Source organism: Biomphalaria glabrata, chromosome 10 (assembly GCF_947242115.1).
Source record: "Biomphalaria glabrata chromosome 10, xgBioGlab47.1, whole genome shotgun sequence".
Classification (NCBI taxonomy): domain Eukaryota; kingdom Metazoa; phylum Mollusca; class Gastropoda; family Planorbidae; genus Biomphalaria; species Biomphalaria glabrata.
In genome coordinates, this window is record NC_074720.1 from 14,516,822 (window position 1) to 14,539,209 (window position 22,388).

A 22,388-nucleotide genomic window follows, 5' to 3' on the forward strand; every position below is an offset into this window, starting at 1 on the left:
AAAAAACGTACCTCCAGTTAGTCCTAGTTTTGCTGAGCTTTTTAGAAGGGGAGGTACATTTGGAATAATATAACCTTCCATTGGCCAGTCATAATTCTTAAATATTGAATAAAAAGCAAAGAGAAATACATGAAAAAAAAATCAGTACATACAAGATGTTAAAAGTATTACAGTTCTAATTGTCTCCTACCATACATAAGCAATGTATTCATAAAGAAATAGTGTAGTGGCTTATTTTTAGCAGTTTCAACACTTAATATATATTGAGATACTTTTAACTTGACAAGCAAACACAATTAGAAAACTGAGCCTGGTTAAAGAATGATGATTACTTTAGCATTTAAGGGACATGTCCACATCATTCAAGATCTAAGATCTAATTTCCTTCTTTTTTCATTACAACTTTGATAGGGAATTACATATTATCTTATTATGTCCCAGGACACATTGTCTGTATGTTCCAGTTTGCAAATCTCATTAAGGTTGAGGGCTTTCTTTTGATTTTATTGTCAGTTACATGTGAGCAGCTTGCTTTCTGATTTTGTCTTAGCACCAAGCACCCAGTAGTGCAGAAAGCTATGGGGGGATAGCACTTTATAGTCAGGCAATGAAGCTGTAAAGCCCCTTCAACCATCAAGAGTGGTCCCTGGCAATCCAGCTTACACCAACCAGCTAGGAACTTGATCACCCAACCAGCTAGGAACTTGATCACCCAACCACCTAGGAACTTGATCACCCATATCTACCACTCTCCATGTTTTTTCAAAGACATTTGTGTCAGAAGGGTCCTGGATTGCAGATAGTACATACACCAGAAGTAGAATGAAGGGTGAAAGTTCTATTGCATCTGGTGATTATAGATGCCAAACCTATGACCACAGTTGTGTATCAAGGCTTGGCCTCTTTAGTCACATGACAAGTTGCAAAGGGAAAATATTGTTTCAAGACATAAAGTGCCGCAGAAATTATGTCCCTACAATAATGAATAATCATAAATACTTTAAGTTTCATAATATATAAAGCTCTGCACATAAATAAAATATAATAAATAAGGCTATTGTTATTTACTTTATTTAATTCTCCATTAGTTTTAACAGGCCAAGAATATGCATATTTGTGCCAGTCAGGATTATTTGTATCGGTAAACTTCCATTGACCAAGATTATCAAATCTTTCCTGCTTAAAGGCAAACCTAGAGATAAAACATCAAATCAAAACATTGAAAAATGTTAACCTTTCAATATTATTAGGCTTTAAAAGAAACTAACAAAAAAAAAGGCTATAGGCTACCTTTGAAGACCTTTCAGTTTCTTAGGCTGTGGGTATGTAACAATTAAAGAGACATTCTTCACACTGTTGTCTTGGTTACTAGAACTTTCATCATTATTTGCATCCCATCGTTTCTGTCCAGTGTATGTTAAAAGTAGGCTGGGATATGCCTGAGGGAAACAATGAAATTTTATTCAAGAAACAAAACATTATCTTAACACATATTTTATGCTAAATTTAAACAATATGTAACTCTACAACTATAATCTATATTAATAACAAAGACACTGTAATCAATGTTATATGTTTCTGAAAAAATAAATACTTCTATCACTTTAGTATATAAAATATTTCTGATTTTTTAAGTTGGTTTGGTAAAGGTGTATGTGCAAATAAAAGTTTCTATATTTTTCATCATAGAGTAGCCCCTCTTTTTTTGTTTCAACTCATTTTTCCTATCATAGTCTCAAATCTTATTTGTTGAAAATAGCTCTGCACTTACTGAAGATATGTTTAAATCATCTTTACAGATTAAACTCTTCTTACAGCCAAGTAAAGTAGGACCCCATATAAAATCATGTCCCTTCTCCCAACTTTCACTAACCTTCCAAGAACTGAATGTTGGATCAAACAGGGGGAAAGACCAGCCAAATGGTGCGGCATATCAATTAACATAGTAAAATTTGGAATCTTGGTTTCTGAATTAATAGCATTGCTATGAACAAACCTTTAGGAACATTTTGTGCACCTTATATGTATACAACATTTCAATACACAACATAAATACTATATTACTAACTAGCTTCCAAAGGACTACCATATTAACTAGATCCAGTATTCTTGTCTAGACAACTATCTTTTAATGCTATTAAACCCTGATCTGTATTGCCAAACTAGAATTTTATATATTGGAAGTAGATTTCAGAAAGGAGGGGAGGTATAGGGAGGGGTAAAATGTTTTTTTTTAATCTTCTATTCATTAGTTATTAAGAGCAAAGTAGGCCTAATCACTCTTACAAAAAGTCATCAGCTTCATTAAAAAAATAAAAACTTTTTTATGCTAGTGCTAATTCTAAATAATATAATAATCCATAAAATTAATGTTTATTGCCTCTGAATATATTGTGGCATCTGGAAGGCAGTGCCAAATCTGAGCAGCTGTATTAGGTATTTTCTTTTGGATGCAGACAATGAAACCATCTACACTTGTGTTGCTGTTTACAAGTTGGACTTCAGTTTTCTCATTGCTGACAGCTAGACACATCTGAGGCATTGCTTTGCAGCTCAAATATCCTGCCTAGAGAAAATGAAATTGTTTTAACCTGTTATGTTTTGCTACATATGCATGTGAGACGTGGAAGTCATCTGTCAAAATTGAGAAAAGACTAAATGTGGCTCAACAGAGATGGCTGAGACGGATTTTGGGAGTCAGTTACACAGACCGGATCTCAAACAAGGAAATCCTATGCCGAACTGGGAGTCGAAAACTTAGTGAGGTTGTGACTGAGCGTCGCATGAGGTTTGCGGGACATGTTCTACGTCAAAATGAATTACGCACACCAAGAGTTGCAATAACATGGAAGCCAAAACGAGGAAAGCGCAAACAGGGACGTCCTCGTATTACCTGGTGACACACCTTCATGGAGGACCTCAGAACAGTGGACACCAGGTGGGAGGAGGCTTCAGACATTGCCAGTGACAGATCATTATGGAGACAGCTTGCCGCCCAATGCGCCGAACGGCGCGGGAGGACCTAAGTCTAAGTAAACCTATTATGACTTGATAAGATTGGTTCAGTTAAGAACATATGAGCTGCCAACTAATCATTGTTCCAAAATGAGCTACTGAACTCTCATAACTTTAAAATAAAAAACTAAAAAAAAATAATAAACTTATTCCATTAGAAGAAAGAGATTATAATAAATTTCCGGCATCCTTTTTTTTTTTTTTTTAAATATCTAAGGTTGTTTTTTTTTTGGGGGGTGAGGTATTTTTTATTTTGAGTTGAGTGGTTTGACAAAATACTTGTAAAAAAAAATGTCCTTCTACATAGCAATATCTTACTAATTAATTATAAATGGTTAACAACAACATGACAATTTACATCATTGGAGTTCATTTTTGTCTAACCACTTAAGGCTTTTTTTTTAAATAAAAAATGATATAAAATTGTATATACCTCAGTGTAAATGAAGACTTGGTTTTTGATGGATGCTTTCTCTGATATACTAATTTCAGGGTATATGGCTAAATCATGTTTTTCCTGTAGAAGAATTACAACCACATTAGAAACAACTAACTAAGTTAGACTTATCATTAGGATATGGTAAAAAAAAATAGAATATTGAATCCTTTATGGAAGTAATTAAAAAAAATTGAAATTGACGATGTCATAGAGCAGTTTTAGAGTAAAAAAGAATCTTTACAAATACAGGGCAAGATCTACTATCTTCATCATTTCTCAGCCCTACTGTTTATGTTTTTGTAAGCAGAATTTTTAATAAACAGCTTTCAGAGAACAAACACAAAGTGCATTGTCCTTCTAAGTAATTCCTTCAGATCAACAAAGTTAAATTCCCATTACCCCATCCTCATCTGAATTGTATTTTGCCATTATTTATATACTAACAAAATAAACCTAAATGCTCTATCAGAACAAAAAAAATGTTTTTAAACTTACTTTATGCAGCAAGTAATGAGAGTTGGCATCAAGCTGCGCATTCTCCAGAAGATATGCCTTTTTACCATCATCATATTGTTCTTTATTTTCATAACAGTCTGGAAATTGTGAGTAGGCCTCCCATTTACTAGTACTGAGATAATGAATTGTGTGATAAGCAATTAATATCTGCTCAACTTTTAGGAGACAAATTGTAATTCTAATTAAAAGTTAATAAGCTAATGACTATGGTTTTATTTGAAGACCTTTTTAATTAGATTTTCAGAGTCTCTTTAATGGATGAAATAAAGTCACTGGGACAAATGCGGTACCAAAAGTCTTCCATAGAATAAAAGAGGATAATTGCAATCTATAAGAATTTAATCATTTTTTGTTTATAATAAATGAAATAATAAAGTTGACATCTTACTGTATAAAGACTACAAACAATACTAACTCTTTAAGAAGTTCCTCATCAGATCCAGTGATTGCTTCTCTCGCAATTTTAGTTTCACCACTGTCAGTTGTTATTTGTGTTGCTTTATCCAAAAATAAATGTAAACAATAAGCTGAAAATAAATTGTTTAAAAAAAAATAGTCTTAGAACCATGGCAGGCTAAAAAAAAAGTTCTCAATTTTGTTTTGTATCAATACCTAAAATACTTCTGTTCAATGGCATCGCTATAAAATATATATTAATATTAAAATATTTGTTGCTAAAATTTTAAGGAAAAAAAATAAATAGGCCTATGTAAAAAAAATAGTCTTTGTTATTAGCAGTATTTTTTTTAAATTTCAAATTTGGAAGTGCTGCATTTTTTATTTGTTTGTTTCAAGCCACTCTTATATAATTTTTACAATGATTTCAGCTAAATATAAAGTAAGATAATACATGGTGTACATGTCTTTAAAACTTTCACCTTGACTCTTTCAATGACAGGCTTGTTCATTCTTTTCTGCTGTCTTCCCTATGCTTTTTCTGTCTTTCTCTTCATCTTTTTCCTGGTACTGTTCCCTAAAGGTCTTTGTAAGTCCTGAGGACCTTGTGATATGGCCATAAAGTTTTAGTTTGTGTTTTTTGATAGTGGTCAGCTTGTCATCATGAAACCCAATCACCATTCTGATCCAGTTGTGATGAGATCTTTTTAGGTGATACCTAGTATCCTTCTAAATCATCTCATTAGCATTGCTAGAATCCTCCTTCCTAATTCTGAAGTTAGTGTCCAAGATTTGCAAGCATACAAAAATGTGGCCATAATCAAGGTACACTGCTTTTAGTGCTATGAATTTATCTTTTTAGATTGTTTTGAGGTTTGCAAGCACTGCTGTTGACTGTGCAATTCTGGACAGTAGATCAGGTTTGGTTCTTTCATCAATTTCAGTGATTTTTAAATAAAAGCAACTGGACAAGTCTAACTATATGTCAAACTTTAAAAGTACTGCAAAGAAAGATTGAACAAATTTGTTTCTCTAATTGGTTACTAACTTGAAGGGTTAATGAATGGTTCTCCAAAGGACAACCAAACTGATTGCTCTGGTTGCAAGCTAAACACATCTGTAATCTCTCGTCCTTCTTTGTCAAACAGCTTTGTAGCCACAGCATTGAGATTTCTATTCACCCCCGCAGAAAATCTTGTACTGGATAATTCATCAAGAAGCTGGAAAAGAAAAAAAGACAACATTGAAATATTTTGTGCAAACAAAGTAGATACAGAAAAAAAATGTTATTAGTTAGTTAATTTAAAAAAACAACAACTAGCTTTTAAAAGCCAACTTAACAAACACATTAGTAAGGATTTGAACTAGTTTCATAGAAATAATTCTAAATAACTTAAAAAAAAACAAAAAAAAAAACACATTTATTTATAAAATTGTAGCTTAAATGAATTGAATGCCTATATTTTGTATATAATTAGGAATTTTTATTTTAACTAACCAACTTTAAAAAAAAGAGCATTAAAATAAATTCCCAGTGTTTTCTTCAAAATATCAAAAAACTAATTCAGTGGGTTGCATGGTTGTGAGGTATGCACTCTTGACTGTCATTCTAATCCCCCCCCCCATATTCAATCCCCTGCTGCTATTGATGATCAAAAGTTAATTGAAAAGTTACAAACTTTTAGTTTAGCTAAAAAAAAAAATTAAGGCCATAGTTTAATAAAAATTGAAGTTTAGTTAATTTTTTTAAAGTTATAAAGTTATAAACTAAAAAGTTCAATTAAAAATGTGTAAAAATTTCAACATGTGGTAGTAGTAGCAGTTGAATCATATATCCCTGATCATTATAATATCAATGACTTGGACAGTCTGCGTTTGAAGGGGGAGTGGTAAAGATGAATGAATGTTCAGTGCAGCATTGCAGATACAGAAAGGCTGAATAAAAGCTTGATAATTTAGAACTTTTGACTGTATATGTGCAATTCATTGATAATATTTTCATTTTGTTGTAATGTGTAAGTTGTGAAATAAAAATTATTATTATATACTATTATTACATTTGACATACCTAAAGGTTTATTTCCATATGCAATGAACATTAATTGGTTATGCTTGATATTTTGTAAATGTTTTGCCAAAAAAAAGAATACAAAATGTTGTCAAAATTTATTTTTTTTAGTTTAGTTGAATTATTTTTGATTTGGTGATAAACTTGTATTTTAACTACTTTTTTTTTAGTTTAATATTTAAACAAATAGTTTAGTTCCCATCAATATCTGCCACCCTGAGAGAGGTTTGGTAATAATCTGCAGTTCTGAAGGAACATCCAAAACATATAAAACAAATAAAACAACTGAAGTTTGTATTGATCATTTTGTTAATTGAGATGGTCAGATCATTACCAAGGTTCATCACATAAACTTATAGACAAACCAAACTTCAAGAATTTATGAATCAATTATTATAAAATCACATAGATCTATAAAACTCAATTATTTCAAAAGCTTACCCTTAGCAAAACCTGATTTTTATCAGTTCCTTTATTTGCCTCTCGAAGGTTAAAACAATACATGAATTCACCATCTGATTTTCCATTTTCAAAAACCTTAAAAACGATAAAGTCAATTTATTTTTTCATTTATGTATGACAAAACCAATACTGAAACAACAAATACAAATACAAAAGAAGTTGTAACAACCTACTTTGGTTTGGTGTTAGTTCTTTATTGCAGTGAAACCTACTTTCTAGCAAGTAGATTTGTATTATTTATGCATTTTGTCTTTTTACTGTACACTTAAAGTGTCATTTTGGAAAGATTATAATGTTATGAAACTGAAATTTCTGGTAACAGACAACAGTGAGCTCAACCTCCAACCCATTTTGTCAGCACTCAAAGATGCAGACCAAATTAGGGTTCCAAAAAGGAATATAGTCTACAAAATGTCCAGGAACTTTTTCACTACAAAATCAGAGGCATGGTGGCAAAATGCCAATCCAAGGGTCTAAAGTCTAAAGTTCAAATCCTGATGATTTCTTGGATTTGGATTAAGATTTTACTTTTTTGAGATTACCAAGCTCATGTAACTGTTTTTCCTTTTAAAGAGAGTATTGATGGTAGGGAATTTTCTAAGCCACATATAACAAAAAAAGTGAATTCGATTTCAACTGCTACATGTATCTCTAATTATCAACAGAAATAATAACTTAATAATATCAATGGGTGGGGCATAGTGGCGAGCGGTAAAGCCCTAGGCTTTTGAACCAAGGGGCCTTGAGTTTGAATCCCAATGAAGACTAAGATATTTGAACAACTGGATTTTTAGGATGCTCCTGAATGCATCCAACTCTAATCCACCCAACTCTAATCCATGCAACTCTAATCCATGCAACTCTAATCCATACAACTCTAATCCATCCAGCTCTAATCAAGGCAACTCTAATCAATCCAGTTCTAATCCATCCAGCTCTAATTCATGCAACTCTAATCCATGCAACTCTAATCTATCCAACTCTAATCCATCTAGCTCTAATCCATGCAACTCTAATCCATGCAACTCTAATCCATGCAACTCTAATCTATCCAACTCTAATCCATGCAACTCTAATCCATGCAACTCTAATCTATCAAGCTCTAATTAATGCAACTCTAATCTATCCAACTCTAATCCGGCCAGGTCTAATCCATCCAACTCTAATCCATGCAACTCTAATTCATGCAACTCTAATTTGTATCTAACATATGTTGGGGAAGTAAAGATGGTTGGTCATTGTGCTAACCACATGACATTCTCATTAATCCTCCCCTATAGAAACAGATGAGCTTTACATCAACTGCTTCCATAGATCACATGGTCTGAAATGGGTCTCTTATGTATGGACAGCTGGTTTTTTTTTGCTTCCCAGACAATTAATCTGGTTACCAAATAATAAATACACAGACTGGTAAGCATAGATTATTTTTTTAGTTTTAAGAAATGCTTGATGCATATTGGTGTTAACATGTAAGAGACTAAACTAGTCAAGATTAAAGAAATACTGCAGTTACGCAATAGTTTTGGGCATTATTTATCATTTTTTTATTAAATTATTGAAAGATAAAGTATTCAGTGCCATTTAAGGCCCCGTGCATTGTGTACATCAGAAGAATATACTTTACCTTGAGTTTGATACCCTTGAGCCCTACTAGCCTGTCATCTACTGCCAGTGTTTTAATGTGAGTTAGTCGGTAGTTCAAGCCTTCATCCTACAAGTTAATATATTCCAATTTAGTTCTTTGTTATATAAAACATAATCATCATTTATTCAAAAAAAAAAAAATTTCTAAGTTAATTTCTAATATTTTTCTGTTTCAGAAAGCTGGGAGATAATGAGAGGATATGTACAAACATGAAATTGTATTGCAATCATTGTGTCTTTCTATGAACTAGTAACATTATGTGGTTTTAGGTTTCAAGTACTTTATGGATGCAAACAAAAAAAAGAGAAATCAAAGGGCATGATGCTTTTGTCAAGAATTGTTACATAAAATACCTTTATGTAAAATCATTTGGAACTCATACAGAAAAAAATTATTCATTAAAAATGTTACATCATTAGTTCTTGACATATAGATTTGTTCTTAGAAATTGATTTTTTGTTTTTCAGAATATTGCTATTAACTGCCATTCAAAAACATAAATTACCTCCTCTTTCATTGCCTCAGACTCCAACTCTTCTAATCTTTCTTTTACAGAAGATAAATTGTTTTTGAGTTTTTCTATATCTTCCTCAGTCTGAAATATTTTCCAAGCCACAATTATTTTTAAATACATTTTTTTTCCAAACAATTCTTATTACAAAGCTTATAAAAACTTACTCTATCTGTCTGTCTTTCTGGTATAATTTTTTTACAAGTTATTTCTCCCACACCCAAGCTCAGGTCAAGTTAAAATTTTGCACAATTATTTATCAATTTAAAATAATTAACCAATTAGTAATTTAATAATTTTTATTAATTATTTTGTTGAAAAGGGAAAGAAATGGAATTTGGCAGAAGTAGCAGTATGAGTTGAATTGTTCCCCTTATACTTTGTGTGGAGAATTCAGTTGTTGCTTAAAAGTTTGAAACTAACAATAGATAGCTATGAAACCTTCTATTTTCATAATCACTTTGTGGTTAGTGTATTGACTTGAGCCCTCGAGTTCGAATTCAAGTTGTACAACTTTTAAAAAATATAAAATAATTTAAAAAGCCATCACTGAAACCTTCACTCAGATACACCCTTCTTCTTTCCCCTTCTCAAATGGTCCAGACAAGTAATAAGATCATAGCATATTGAGAAAACTAAAGCCATGAAATCTGGCCAAACAAAAACAATTGGTAGAAATGTTTCTAACAGCATAGATTTATTATTGTTAGTCTTGATCTATTACAAATTTTATTAAGCTTCAGACTTTTTAAGGGAATGGAAAGTCTCATATTATTTTATTATTTATTTTACTTTCTCAAGGGCTTCATAAAGATCTTCATCTGCTATGGCAAGGACTTTAGGGTCTGTTACTTGCTCCTTGTTATCATTCAAAGCAAAGTCAATCTGAAATTAATAAAATAGTGTATATTAAACATTCACAAAAAGTTATAAACTTTATTTTATTTTCCACCATGTAGATCTAGTATATAAAAAAAACCTTGAAGATTACTGGATATGTTTAGAATTTCATTTGGGTAATTTTTCTAAAATTCTACTAAAAAAATTAACATACAATCTAAAATTTTTATTTGGTATATTAAATAAATGTTAATAATATTTTTATTAATTTAAAAAAAAAAAGAATTTTAAGAGCAAAAATACATAACAGCATAAAACTTTAATGTTTGAATCGATATAGCCTAACCAGGTCAGAACAAACAACAACAATAATAATAAAGCTGTCTTTGAGTTCAGAGAGGAGTGTATTTATAAGCATGTTTTTATGTATTTTCTATATGAGTTCAGAGAGGAGTGTATTTTTTAATGTGACTATGTAGGCCTAGTTAAGATCTAGATATTTTGCCACACCCAAAGCAGTTATGACCATTATCTACCAGTGTTACATTTAAGTTTTGACATCTATGTCTGTCCTAGCAGTTGATTTCATTTTGGTCTCAAATGTGTATTCCACAATCTCATTCAGAAGTCCCCTGCTGCTAGGTGCTATGCCTGTTAAAGCTAGATGAAACCTAAGATGGTCTTTTAAATGTTTTTTTTTTTGGATGGGGGGGGGGGGGGGCAAATTTTTTAGGCTGACCACATTTCACTGAAATGGATTGCCTTTGGCCAAATCATACAGTCCTTCCCCATACAGGATATGTGCTATGCCCAGCATAGCATGTAATGATATGTGCCCTGCCCAGCATAGCTGTCAAACAGTTAGCAGTCCCTTCATGCTGGCATTCATAAGAACATCACTATTTGTAGTGCAGCCTAATTACTATAGTCCTTTGGTGTGGAGCATTTGGTGAAAGCATTCAAAAAAAACATTTTGATTTTTTTTTATAGTATCCATGTCTCAGGTCCATACAGTAGGGTTGAGAGAACCACTTCTTGGTAGATGCTGATTTTGGTTGACAGAAGGGGAGAGATTTATACCTCCCCACTCTCCAGAAGCACTACTAGCCTTAGCCAAGATATACATCTATGACGAACAAAGCCATCCTTTACTATAGAGAGAGCAAACACAAAGGTTTATATACATGGGTTTGGCATTGTGTCTTTAAGAACAATGTAAGTGTCTTGATCACCATAAAGTTTGGAATTAAAAAAAAACTTTTTGACAAATGCTGGAATAGCCAGGGTCTTTCATGCTGTGTTTCTAGTTGTTTTACAACATATCCAAACATTTATTTCATTAGTACAAAGTAGGTTTTCCTTATAAAAGAAAAATAATTAAAATATAATTATAAAAGTATTACCTGTTGCTTTCTATTCTTTTTAACTTTGAGTTTCTCTTTGAGTGAAGTCTGAAGATTCATCAAATATCCCCTAACACCAGATGGACTTAATCTCTCTCCAGTTGAGATCCAAACTGGACCACCGATTGGAGTTGTCTTTTGTGGCATTATAATATCATCCAGAAAAGAAACTGAGCAGTACAAGACAAGATAAGAATACATTAAGAGATGGTTTATGACTTTAGTGGAACTAAAATATTTTCTTAGAAACATATTATATTTAACAAGTCAATGTACTCTCTCTCTCTACTATGTTGTGATTGTACTTCCACTATAATGATAGCTTAAGGAATGGCAGAAAATGTGGAAAAAGGATCAAATTTTCAAAGCTCAATGCAATGGAGTCATTTCAAAAGCAACCATAACCAAGAATTTTCCCAGAAACTTCTATCAGTAACAAGTAGCTCCCAGTTGTTACGGATGTAGCGCAGCATGGTGTGAATGACAAATGGTGCAAATTTGGGTATTGAATGGAAGGGATGTAAAAAGAGGAAGCCGAAAATATCGACATGAAGAGAGTTTAAAACATTATGATTACGTTATTTGTACTAATATTAAAGTGTTTCTAAATTAGAACCTGAGAGTATTTGCTTATTTTTTAAAGAGTCTTAACAATACCCTATTTAATGTAATATCGTTAACTTTTTAAAATTCAATTACTCATTCTTGAGTTTGTTTCCTCTAATTAAAAGGCAAGTGACAAAATTTGTTAAAATCATCCATTTGATAATATCAAATTTTTCCGTCTTCACAATCATTCTGATAGCCATGATAGCCATCATCACCATGATACTATTGAGTAGTTATAGTGTGGCACACTTACTTTCAGATAGATTAGTAATCTGTTTTCCATTCCAGTCATAAACAATTTTAGCATGCCTTGAAAGATTAAGTTTAGCTGTGCAGGCAACTAAAAACTGAAGAAAAAAAATTAAACTGCTAAAACATATGTTGACTATGATCTATGTTCTTAATTTGGAATCAACATGTTTTCTCCCATTGAAATAAAACATAGTTTTTAAGACTACTGAATTAAAATTTATATTTGCTTTCATATATATCTTTTGTTGTGTAGTCAACATTGTTAAAATGCAAATAAATTATTTTTGTTTAACCATTAAAAAATTACAATACAAAAAAAAAAAAAAATAGAATTAAAATAAAAAAATTGTAAACATCTACTCACTCCATTGAAATTGTCTACATCTGCAATAACTTCATTGGCATCAGTGCTACTTCCATTTACATAGATTATTATCCTAATTTTGTTGTTTTTGTATAAAGTTCTGAAACATAATAAAGTGTAGTAATTCATTTATTCCATTTTTTTTTTGCATTTAATATTATTTTCATATTAATACATGGTTCTGTGATGGCAAGAGGTATAGGCTTTGAATCCCAGTGAAGAATGGGATTTTTTAATTTCTGGCTTTTTGGGTTGCCTCTGAGTCCATCCAACTTTAATAGGTACCTCACATGAGTTGGAAAAAATTAAAGCCGTTGGTAGTTGTGCTGGCCACATGACACCCCCATAAACCGTTAACTTCAAAACAGAAGGCCTTTATATTTTTTTCAATATGGTTCTGTAGATGATAAGAAAAGCTCTTAAGTCTGAAAGAGAATCTCTGGTTTACAAGAAAAAATTCAAACTATGACTACTAATAACCAAGCTTTGAGCTGCTCACTGCTGGCACAGCAAACAATCTTACTTACTTTAATCTTTTGGTCATCTTTGCTTTAGTTCCTTTATTTTTGACTTTCTCAGACATGGTTATTCCAGCCAATGTCCAAACAGAGCAGTTCTTGATGTCCATATTTTCTAATATAAAAAAAAATTGTAAAAGAAATATGTCATTTTAAACAATGTGTGAATGATGCTAATACACTTTTGTATGGCTCTTAGACCTGGGTGCTCTATAGAAGGCATCTAAGGCTCTTCAAATGCCTGAATTAAAGGTGCCTCTACTCCATTATGGGTATACACTGGCAGGAGTACCTAACAAATAACTGCTCTGCTGGAGGCTGGTGTGGACAATATAGAAGCACATTCAACTGATGTACTGGATTGAACAAAAATACTGCATGGGGGATGACCACATGCTAAAAGCAATCTCTTTTGCCCAGCTTAAAGGAGAACAGCATAACAAAGGAGCCCCCTATAAATGCAATGAAGATCAACTCAGACACTGGCAAAGTAGATGACACCAGATAACCCTAGAAAGAGACTACTTAAGAGCTCTCATAATGACACACATTTGAGGCCTAGAGAAAAGACCTTGTAGAAGGCAGAAGATGTAAAGAAAACTTAAATAGGCCCATAGCATCTGCATCAGGTGTGGAAAAATATGCAGGTCACAACTAGATTTGTGTGGCCATGTGAAACACTGCACTCCTCCTAAATCTTCAGAATCAAAGACATTATTATTAATTGAAGTGAATTATTCAAGCATATATTTAATGAGAGCTATACTTACTTTTAGTGGAAAGGTCAGGATTCTTAAATGATTCACCCATGGAGACAAAAATGTTTTCTGCTTCTGACTCAAAAAAATCATTAGCTGTGAAAATCTCTCGTCCATTCTCTAAAAACACTCTGCGGGCAGCAAACGGCAAACCTAGTTTCTCTGTGGCCATCTCAAGAAGCTGAAATTAGTTTATTAAGTGCTTTTAATATTCTTTTTTGCCTCTAAAACAACTAAAGTAATTTGGCCAAATTTTTCACTAGGACCATTTGTTTTGCTCCAATGAGCAGATATAATTACTTGTTTATATAGTCTTTAGAAAAGGGTTCAATTAAGATAGAAATGTAAAGGTTACCATTTTTTTATATAATGGCAAACAAATTACAGTTGAAATTATAAATTTAATGTATAACTATAACTAATAAAAATGTGCTCCAATGGGCAGATATAGTTATTGGTTTATATACTCTTTAGAAATGTGGTCAATCAAGATAGAAATGTAAAGGTTATAATTTTTTACTAAAATGGCAAACAAATTACAGTTGAAATTATAAATTGAATGTATCACTACAACTAATATCACCCCCCCTTCCATTGAAAGCTACATGAATTCAAAGTCTTTAGTGGCTACCATGTCTAAGGCAGCAATGCCTATTCTCTTTTAAGATTTAAAGTCAGGAGCTTTTGGTTAAGAGACTATGATGGCCTAAGGCCACATTATTTATATAATTCATGTTCACCTTTTTTTTTGAGGAACATCAATAAATTACAAGATAAGATAAGCAGTCTAGAAAAGTTTGTATTTTAGCAATAGACCTAATTTGACAACTGAAAATCCTTATACAGTCTGTGTACCATCTATGCATGTTCTGCCCCTCCCTCTTATATGATGTTAAGTCTACAACACCAAGATATTAATCTGGGAAATTTGTGCTAGAAATCATATTTAGAACCACATTTTTTGTGTAACTAAATTCAATAATATTTTTGTCTAAAAATGATGTTTAAAAACTTTTTGTGTGTAAACTATTACAAAAGCCATTAATTTTTGTATTTGTACAGAACAACTTACAATTGCCATAGTTGGTGCTGCAAGGTGAGCAAACTTTTCCCTTGACCCATTTACATATGCACATACTTTAATTATGTTAGCATGATTTCTAGACAGCATCCTATGAGCTACACATTGTAAAAAGAACAAAAGATGTAATTAAGAAATACAGTAAAAGATATATTTCAATTATGTGTTAAAATTTATTTTTTTTTTATAAAAAAAAGTTAATTGTAAAAAAAAATAATAATTAATTAATTAATTAATTACCAGAAAATGGCCTAAGTTTTCTTGATGAACCAGATGGGGGTCTGCAATAATGAAGTGTACTTGTAAATTGAAAAATAAATAAAGTACACAAACTTCAACAATAACTAACATGTTTATGAAAAGGTAAATAAGAAACTTAACAGCAATGCAAAGAAAAAATATACTGTTATAAAAACAAATGTTACATCTCTTTTGCCACATGAGAAAATGATAAAACAGATTGTCCTGTTGATAAATGTGAGTTCTTCATCATTATTGATGGTGACCATGCAACTGGGCCCAAATCTAAACTGAACACAAGAAATGATCTGCCAATAAGTTCCCTTTACTCTACTCACTAATGTCTCAGTAAGTGTACAAGACATTTATTCCTTGATGTCTTCCATTAATTTCTTTTAACTGCTTCTCATCCTATTAGTGTTCTTGCAAGAGACTCTGAAAGGTCTAGAGGATCGTTTGATGTAGCAGTAATACCTAAGTCTGTATTTTTTGAAAATTTTCATGAAGTCTTCATTTGGCACAATCAACTTTTCAATCTAGTTATATAATAACCTCCAAAAGCATCTCATTCCATGGCATGATTGTTTCTTTCTGATTCTGCTGTTCAGCAATTGTAGGCACATATAAATGTGGACTTTACTAGCTGATCTTAATATTGGCTATATTTTTGTGATTTCAAAAAATCTTAAGTTGTTTGAAAGCTGCTGTAGCAAAAAGAAGGTCAGATTTAGATCTTTAATTCTGTAAAAAGAACAAACTTACTATAAGCCATTAAGACATGCAATATAAAATTCTTAGTCCTGACTTCTCATTCATTCACTCATAATCACTAATTTTCCTAATTGCCTTGGATAATAAAATACAAAAATTTAACCTCTTGTTACTTAAGCCAAGGACAGCTAAGCAATTTAAAAGAATGAAACCAAAGAGGTTAAATTTACCAAATAGGATTTTTTTTAATGCACAATTTCTCCCAATTATGTATTTGAAAGCTGACATTTTAATGTCTAATAAAGTACAAAACAATAATTTCTTCCCCTAAATCCCTTATTAACACTTTTGATGCATAACTTTCTTTCATTCCATTTTTTTTTTATGTATATAAGGCAGAAAATGTGACAGCCTTCAAAAGTTTTAGATGCATCTATTATGACCATACTTGTGCCTCTGGGATTGGAAAAAGACTGTCTCCAAAAATTGTAACTGTATATTTCTCTAGTGCCTAGCTCTTGAGCTCTTAATAATTGTACTAAAATTTTGATTACTATCATTTATGAATTTATGAGTATTAATAAGCGCTGCTTTCTAAGTAGACATACTTAGACATACCATGTAGACATACCTTTGACCACTGTATAGTTAATATTTAGGTATCAAAAAATATATTTGTATCTTACCGAAGTCTTTTCACAGGGGCACTGACTGGTCGACTGTGATGAGGGTTTCTAGGTGTGGCTGGATCCCATAAACTTGGATCCGCTATAAATTTAGCATCTATCTTGGGTTTGACTGCAGGAGGGCAACAACAAGAGCCAGGTATAGCACTAAAAACTCTGCAATTTTTTTCTCTGCAAACTTTTTCTGACTCATGACAACAGCACTCCATAGATTTAGCCATTGTGTTTCTACTGCAGTCCATTTCCCAAGAAATTTTGTGGCTACCACCTTGTTGTTTACCATGTCCTGAGCAAACACAAGCAACGGCTGACCTTGGCCTGACTCTAGGTCTTCCATTGTAGTCAATATTAGATATTCTTTGAAGATATGGGGATACAGGGGCTCTGAAATTTCAATAACATATTTTAAATAAAATAAAGCAAAAAGAATTTTAAAGCGGATAAATTTAAAGGTTTAATCCAATGACTAATAACATATGATTTGTTCAAGTCATTGTACTTGTCTTATAAAATATAGACATTACTTCAAAAAAGATGATTATGTCCTATGCATGTCCTAGGTCAATCTAGTCATGCAAGTTAATCAATGAATTAAATTCTACAAAGTCATTGGTTTTCCTGGCTGACTCAGGCAACCCATTTAATAATTTAAAAGCACTAGGGAAGAAGGAGCATTTGTACAAATTTGTCCTAGCATATGGAATGAGGAATGTGTGCTGTTATCATTGTCTCTTTCTGAGTATTTTATTAGAATTTGTTTTTGTGTTTGAAGATTATGGTTCAGTGTTTTATGTATAATTGCTACTTTACTTTTAAGTCTTCTATCATAAAGGGTTTCTAGACTTAATGATTTTACTTAATGTGTTACTCTAATCTATGTTATGAATCTCACTGCTCTATTTAGTGTCTGTTCCAGTTTCTTAATGTTTTCTTGAGTTGAGGATGCATATATTCTATTATTGACCCAATAGTATTTTTCAGAAAACAAACACACTTAATAATGCACTTAATAATAAGACATAAAATAAGTCCCTTATTCTATTTTGTTCTTGATCTTATTGTTTTGTTTTTCAACTTAGTTCCATGAACCACCTCTATGTAAGTATTGCCTAGGGTGGTTACCCCAGTTCCAAAAGGAACATATGAAATACTCTGCACACTCTCTTTCATCAAGAATGAAACCAACTTGTACATAAGATTAATAAAGTTGTATTACTTTAATACTTGTAGTGACCTAATAAAATACTACAGGACGACATGTCTTGATGCTAGGCTTTATTGAACAAGAATGACAAAACAGTTCACAATAACACAGTACACACACACACACAAGCTGACCTGGACACCATGACATTTTGACACACTAGAACAGATCAGTTCACAACACACAACAGGAAACATAAATACACAACATTCACCCCCTGTTTAGTTTCTTTTCGCTCTACTTCTGAGATTATACCAGTGCTGTAAGGGCGTATCTCTGGCAGGTGAATTTTGTCCATTTTCAATAATGTTTTCTTCTGCTCTTAAAGCAGGTGGAACCATGTTCTCTGCAGATGTCTCTATGTCACCCCTAGAAGCCACTGAGTGTTGGGAGACACCCAGAGAAGTCTCAGTGTTGGTGTTGAAAGACGTCAGAAGATGTCTCAAAGTCTCTCGGAGCGAAATCATGTACTACGGTCTCGGAGCCAAATGTTGTAGTGATACAGTTTCTTCCCGTCCATTTGGAAGACGTATGTGGGCATTGTTCTAATTAGCTTCAATAAGCTCCACTTCATCTACCAGCGGATCATATTTGCTTTGCCTCGCATGTCTTCTCATCAGGACAGGCCCTGGAACAGGTCGGCAGAGAGACACCACAGGCGGACCTTCTTTTGTAGGGAAATAGTCTTTCGTGAGGTGTCATGTTTGTAGCAGTGCATAGTAGAGATAAAATTGAATGGAGAGCGTCGTTTAGGGCTAGCTCCCATTGTGTATTAGGTAACCCTCTTGACCTGATGACAAGAAGAATTGATTTCCAGAGAGTCGAGTTCAGTTTTTCTACTTGCCCATTCCCTTTGGCATTGTATGCTGTGGTTCTGCTTGTTACTATGCCTTTACCTTTGAGGAAAGATCGTAGCTCTTCCAACATGAAGGCTGATCCCCGGTCGGAATGTAAATACGGTAGCGTCCCAAAAATGCTGAATAGGTTTGTTAAGCATCTAATTACTGTTTGAGTAGACATGTCAGGACATGCATATGCAAAAGGAAACCTTGAGTACTCATCAATAATTGTCAATAAATATTTATTTTTAGTGGTAGAAGGGAATGTTCCCTTAAAGTCAACACTAAGTCTCTCGAATGGTGATGTAGCTTTTACTAAGCTGCCGGCAGATGGTTGATAAAAACGAGGTTTTATCTCTGCACAGATGGGGCAATTGTTTACTACAGTTCTTATTTCTTCAACTGCATACGGAAGATTCTTTGACCGGACAAAATGGAGCATTCGCACTATGCCAGGATGACAAAGAGTGTTGTAAAGTTCTTTCAAAGACCTAGGGGTGGTTGTACTTGCACAGAATCCACGAGAAAGAGCATTGGCGGCCATGTTGTCAGCCTCCGGCCGGTAACACACATCAAAACTGTACATTGATAGTTCTATTCTCCACCTCTGAATTTGGTCGTTTTTTTATTTTACCGTGATGGCGAGGGTTCAGCATGAATGATACGGACCTTTGATCCGTGGTGAGTTTGAAATGCGACCCTAATAGAAAATGTCTCCATTTCTTGATTGATTCCTCGATAGCCATTGCTTCTTTCTCTATGGAGGATTGACGTCTGTCGCTAAGAGATAGTGTTCTGGAGAAGAAGGCAACTGGTCTTTTGTTCTGGGATAATGTAGCGGATATAGCGATATCCGATGCATCTGTTTCAACCTCCAGCTTCAAAGGCAATATAAGGGCGATCAGTCTTCCTTAGAGGGATCTGGTGGTATGCGTTGCGAAGATCAAGGGTGCTAAATATTTCAAATTTTGCTATTTGAGAGACCATATCATCAATGCGAGGTAAGGGATAAGCATCCCGAATTGTGAACCGATTAACAGTTTGGCTGTAGTCCACTACCATTCTTCGTTTGTGTCGTTCGTTGGTTGTTATAAAGACTTGAGCCCGCCATGGAGACGACGAGTGCTCAATGATGCCATCTTTTAAGAGTCTCTCAACTTCTAAATTGATGAATAGAGTGTCGTTTATAACCAGTTAGGTTCGTGTTGGCCATAGATATAAGTTTTGATGAGTGAAAAGTTTTGAATCTATACTTTTTGACAGCCGATGCAGAAATGTAACTGTCCGAACTACCTGTATCGATGAGGGCATCAAGGGTAATGTTGTTAACTTGTATTTTCATTACAGCACGAGTTATGTCAGTAAACTGTAGAAAGTTTTGATTTGCATACCTTTTTGTAGTGTCCCTTTTTACCGCATTTATTGCAGATTGCATCTTTACCAGGGCATTTGCTACTAGAGTGAGTAGATAGCACCTCCACAAAAGTAGCACTTGCTTTGAGCTGCAGCTATGGTACCTGGTGTCGAATCAATCGTGTCTTCTACAGCAGAGCAAAGCAGCAATTCTGACTTAGTGGATTGTTGTGCTTGTGGTGTTTGAAAAGTAGTGGCTTGTTGCGAGTTATATGTCACAGAATGTTTCTGTGCCATTCCAAGAGATCTAGCTACCTCCAATAACTTTGCGAGGTCCAGAGATGAGTACTCTAAAAGTCTCTGCCTAATCTCTGGTGATGACATGCCACTAATGAATGATTCTCTAATGGCCTCGTTCTGGTTTTCGAGGACAGTGACTGCTCTGAAATGGCTGTCTTTAGCTAGCAATCTCAATCTTTGAATATACCTGTCAACACTCTGTCCTGTTTCCTGTTTACAATTGGATAGGAGATAGCGAGCATAAACCTCATTGGTTTGTTTGACGTAGAGTCCGTTTAGTGTGTTTACAGCAGTTTCAAAGTCATTACAGCCAGATATCAATTCATACACAGCATGTGAGATAAAGTTACATAGTAGATCGAACTTCTCACCTTCTGATGAGCGTCGGGATCATTAGGATCCACCACCAATCTTTCAGGTCTTAAAAAAACGATCCATGCTTAAAGTTTGAAGCACAATTAATCCACAAGATTCTTGTTCAATAAATTGTAGTGACCTAATAAAATACTACAGGACGACATGTCTTGATGCTAGGCTTTATTGAACAAGAATGACAAAACAGTTCACAGTACACACACAAGCTGACCTGGACACCATGACATTTTGACACACTAGAACAGATCAGTTCACAACACACAACAGGAAACATAAATATACAACAATACTCCAATGTATATTTAGAATAAGGAATTTAAAAAAAAAAACTAGTTGCGCATAGCAAACTACCACCTCCAACCTCCTTTGTACTTGCCATTTAACTAATTCAACTACAACTCTCTCCAAATCTTATCCCAAATTCACTTCAACATCAAAATTCGAAGGCACAGATTTAATCCTGGTGATGACTGGGATTTTTAATTCTGGGATCTTTAGGGTGACATGATTCCACACAGTAACTGACATCAGTTGGGGAAAAGTAAAGTAAAGGCAGCTGGTCGTTGTGCTGGCCACATGACACCCTCTTAACCATGGGCAACAGAAACAGATGATCTTTACACAGATGACCTTTACATTATCTGATCCATGGATCACAAGGTCTGAAAAGGGAACTTAAATAAAAATTCCATGACCCCTACTACATTTCATGAGGGGTCAAGTGAACTTTCCAAAATTTAGACCTACCATTATTAGAAATAGGAGGCGCTGTGGCTGAGCGGTAAAGCGCTTGGCTACCAAACCGGGGTTTGAATCCTGGTGAAGACTGGGATTTTTTATTTCGGGATCTTCGGGCGCCTCTGAGTCCACCCAGCTCTAATGGGTACCTGACATTAGTTAGGGAAAAGTAAAGGCGGTTGGTCGTTGTGCTGGCCACTTGACACCCTTGTTAACCGTAGGCCACAGAAACAGATGACCTTTACATCATCTGCCCTATAGACCACAAGGTCTGAAAGGGGAACTTTACTTTTTTATTATTAGAAATAAACATGGTTTGTGACATCCAGAACATTAAAAAAAAATTGATATTTATGTATTAAACTTGAAACTTTTATATTTTCTTTTAAAGGGTAACTCCGATGGTTTTGACAATTTTTGATATAATATGTGTTTTGATTTATAGATAATGAATATATTATTCTTTTTTTTTTATTTGCAAGAATAACTTAGTAATTGATGTTTTTGTGACATAATTTTTCTGCGCATCCAAAACAGTCAGATTTTCACTGAATTTCTGTGTGACGTCACGACGGTGCACTCAAATCCTATTGATACTCATTGATAGGGAGGCGAAAAAGAAATTATCTTTGATAAAAAAAAAATTTCGTTATTACATCATTAAAATACTTTAAAAGAAATTTCTAATGGTGTATTAATTATGACTGTATGTTTGACCGTAAGAAAATTATGATTTTTTTGTGCTGTTTCGACCTAACATTGGTTGACATGGAAAAAGTGATGAGAGAGCTTGACGCTGGCTCAGCCGGCGAGACACACCCCCAAGGTCAAAAGTTAAAAAGTTGGAATTGAGTTTCGTAGACGATAGATCTACTTATTAAATAAGAAATTTAATAGTAGATCTAGTATTCGTAGTAAATTTCTAGCTCACAAATCTGATTTCATTTATATTTATGAACTTCAGTTGTTTAAAATGTCTCAGTAGTATCATTAATTGAATTCTTTGGCCTGGAAATCCAATGTATTGTTGGTACTGCACCTGGTATTAGTATTAACTTCAAT

At 33.5% G+C, this 22,388-nt stretch overlaps 1 protein-coding gene across 2 annotated transcripts in view; it reads right to left on the bottom strand.

Moving 5' to 3' along the window:
- LOC106054378 (doublecortin domain-containing protein 1-like) overlaps positions 1 to 22,388 on the bottom strand; it is a 40,222-nt gene that overhangs the window by 14,959 nt on the left and 2,875 nt on the right. For both annotated transcript variants that reach the window (XM_056044054.1, XM_056044053.1), the window contains exons 3-22: positions 16,518 to 16,901; positions 15,121 to 15,161; positions 14,872 to 14,978; positions 13,812 to 13,980; positions 13,051 to 13,156; positions 12,524 to 12,623; positions 12,161 to 12,254; positions 11,299 to 11,468; positions 9,848 to 9,940; positions 9,050 to 9,139; positions 8,524 to 8,610; positions 6,876 to 6,971; positions 5,415 to 5,586; positions 4,386 to 4,497; positions 3,950 to 4,082; positions 3,449 to 3,532; positions 2,381 to 2,566; positions 1,291 to 1,439; positions 1,069 to 1,192; positions 12 to 96 (exon numbers count right to left, since the gene is read on the bottom strand). In XM_056044054.1, coding sequence (XP_055900029.1) covers positions 12 to 96; positions 1,069 to 1,192; positions 1,291 to 1,439; positions 2,381 to 2,566; positions 3,449 to 3,532; positions 3,950 to 4,082; positions 4,386 to 4,497; positions 5,415 to 5,586; positions 6,876 to 6,971; positions 8,524 to 8,610; positions 9,050 to 9,139; positions 9,848 to 9,940; positions 11,299 to 11,468; positions 12,161 to 12,254; positions 12,524 to 12,623; positions 13,051 to 13,156; positions 13,812 to 13,980; positions 14,872 to 14,978; positions 15,121 to 15,161; positions 16,518 to 16,901 — 2,582 coding nt within the window. The remainder of the gene's footprint in view (positions 1 to 11; positions 97 to 1,068; positions 1,193 to 1,290; positions 1,440 to 2,380; positions 2,567 to 3,448; positions 3,533 to 3,949; positions 4,083 to 4,385; positions 4,498 to 5,414; positions 5,587 to 6,875; positions 6,972 to 8,523; positions 8,611 to 9,049; positions 9,140 to 9,847; positions 9,941 to 11,298; positions 11,469 to 12,160; positions 12,255 to 12,523; positions 12,624 to 13,050; positions 13,157 to 13,811; positions 13,981 to 14,871; positions 14,979 to 15,120; positions 15,162 to 16,517; positions 16,902 to 22,388) is intronic.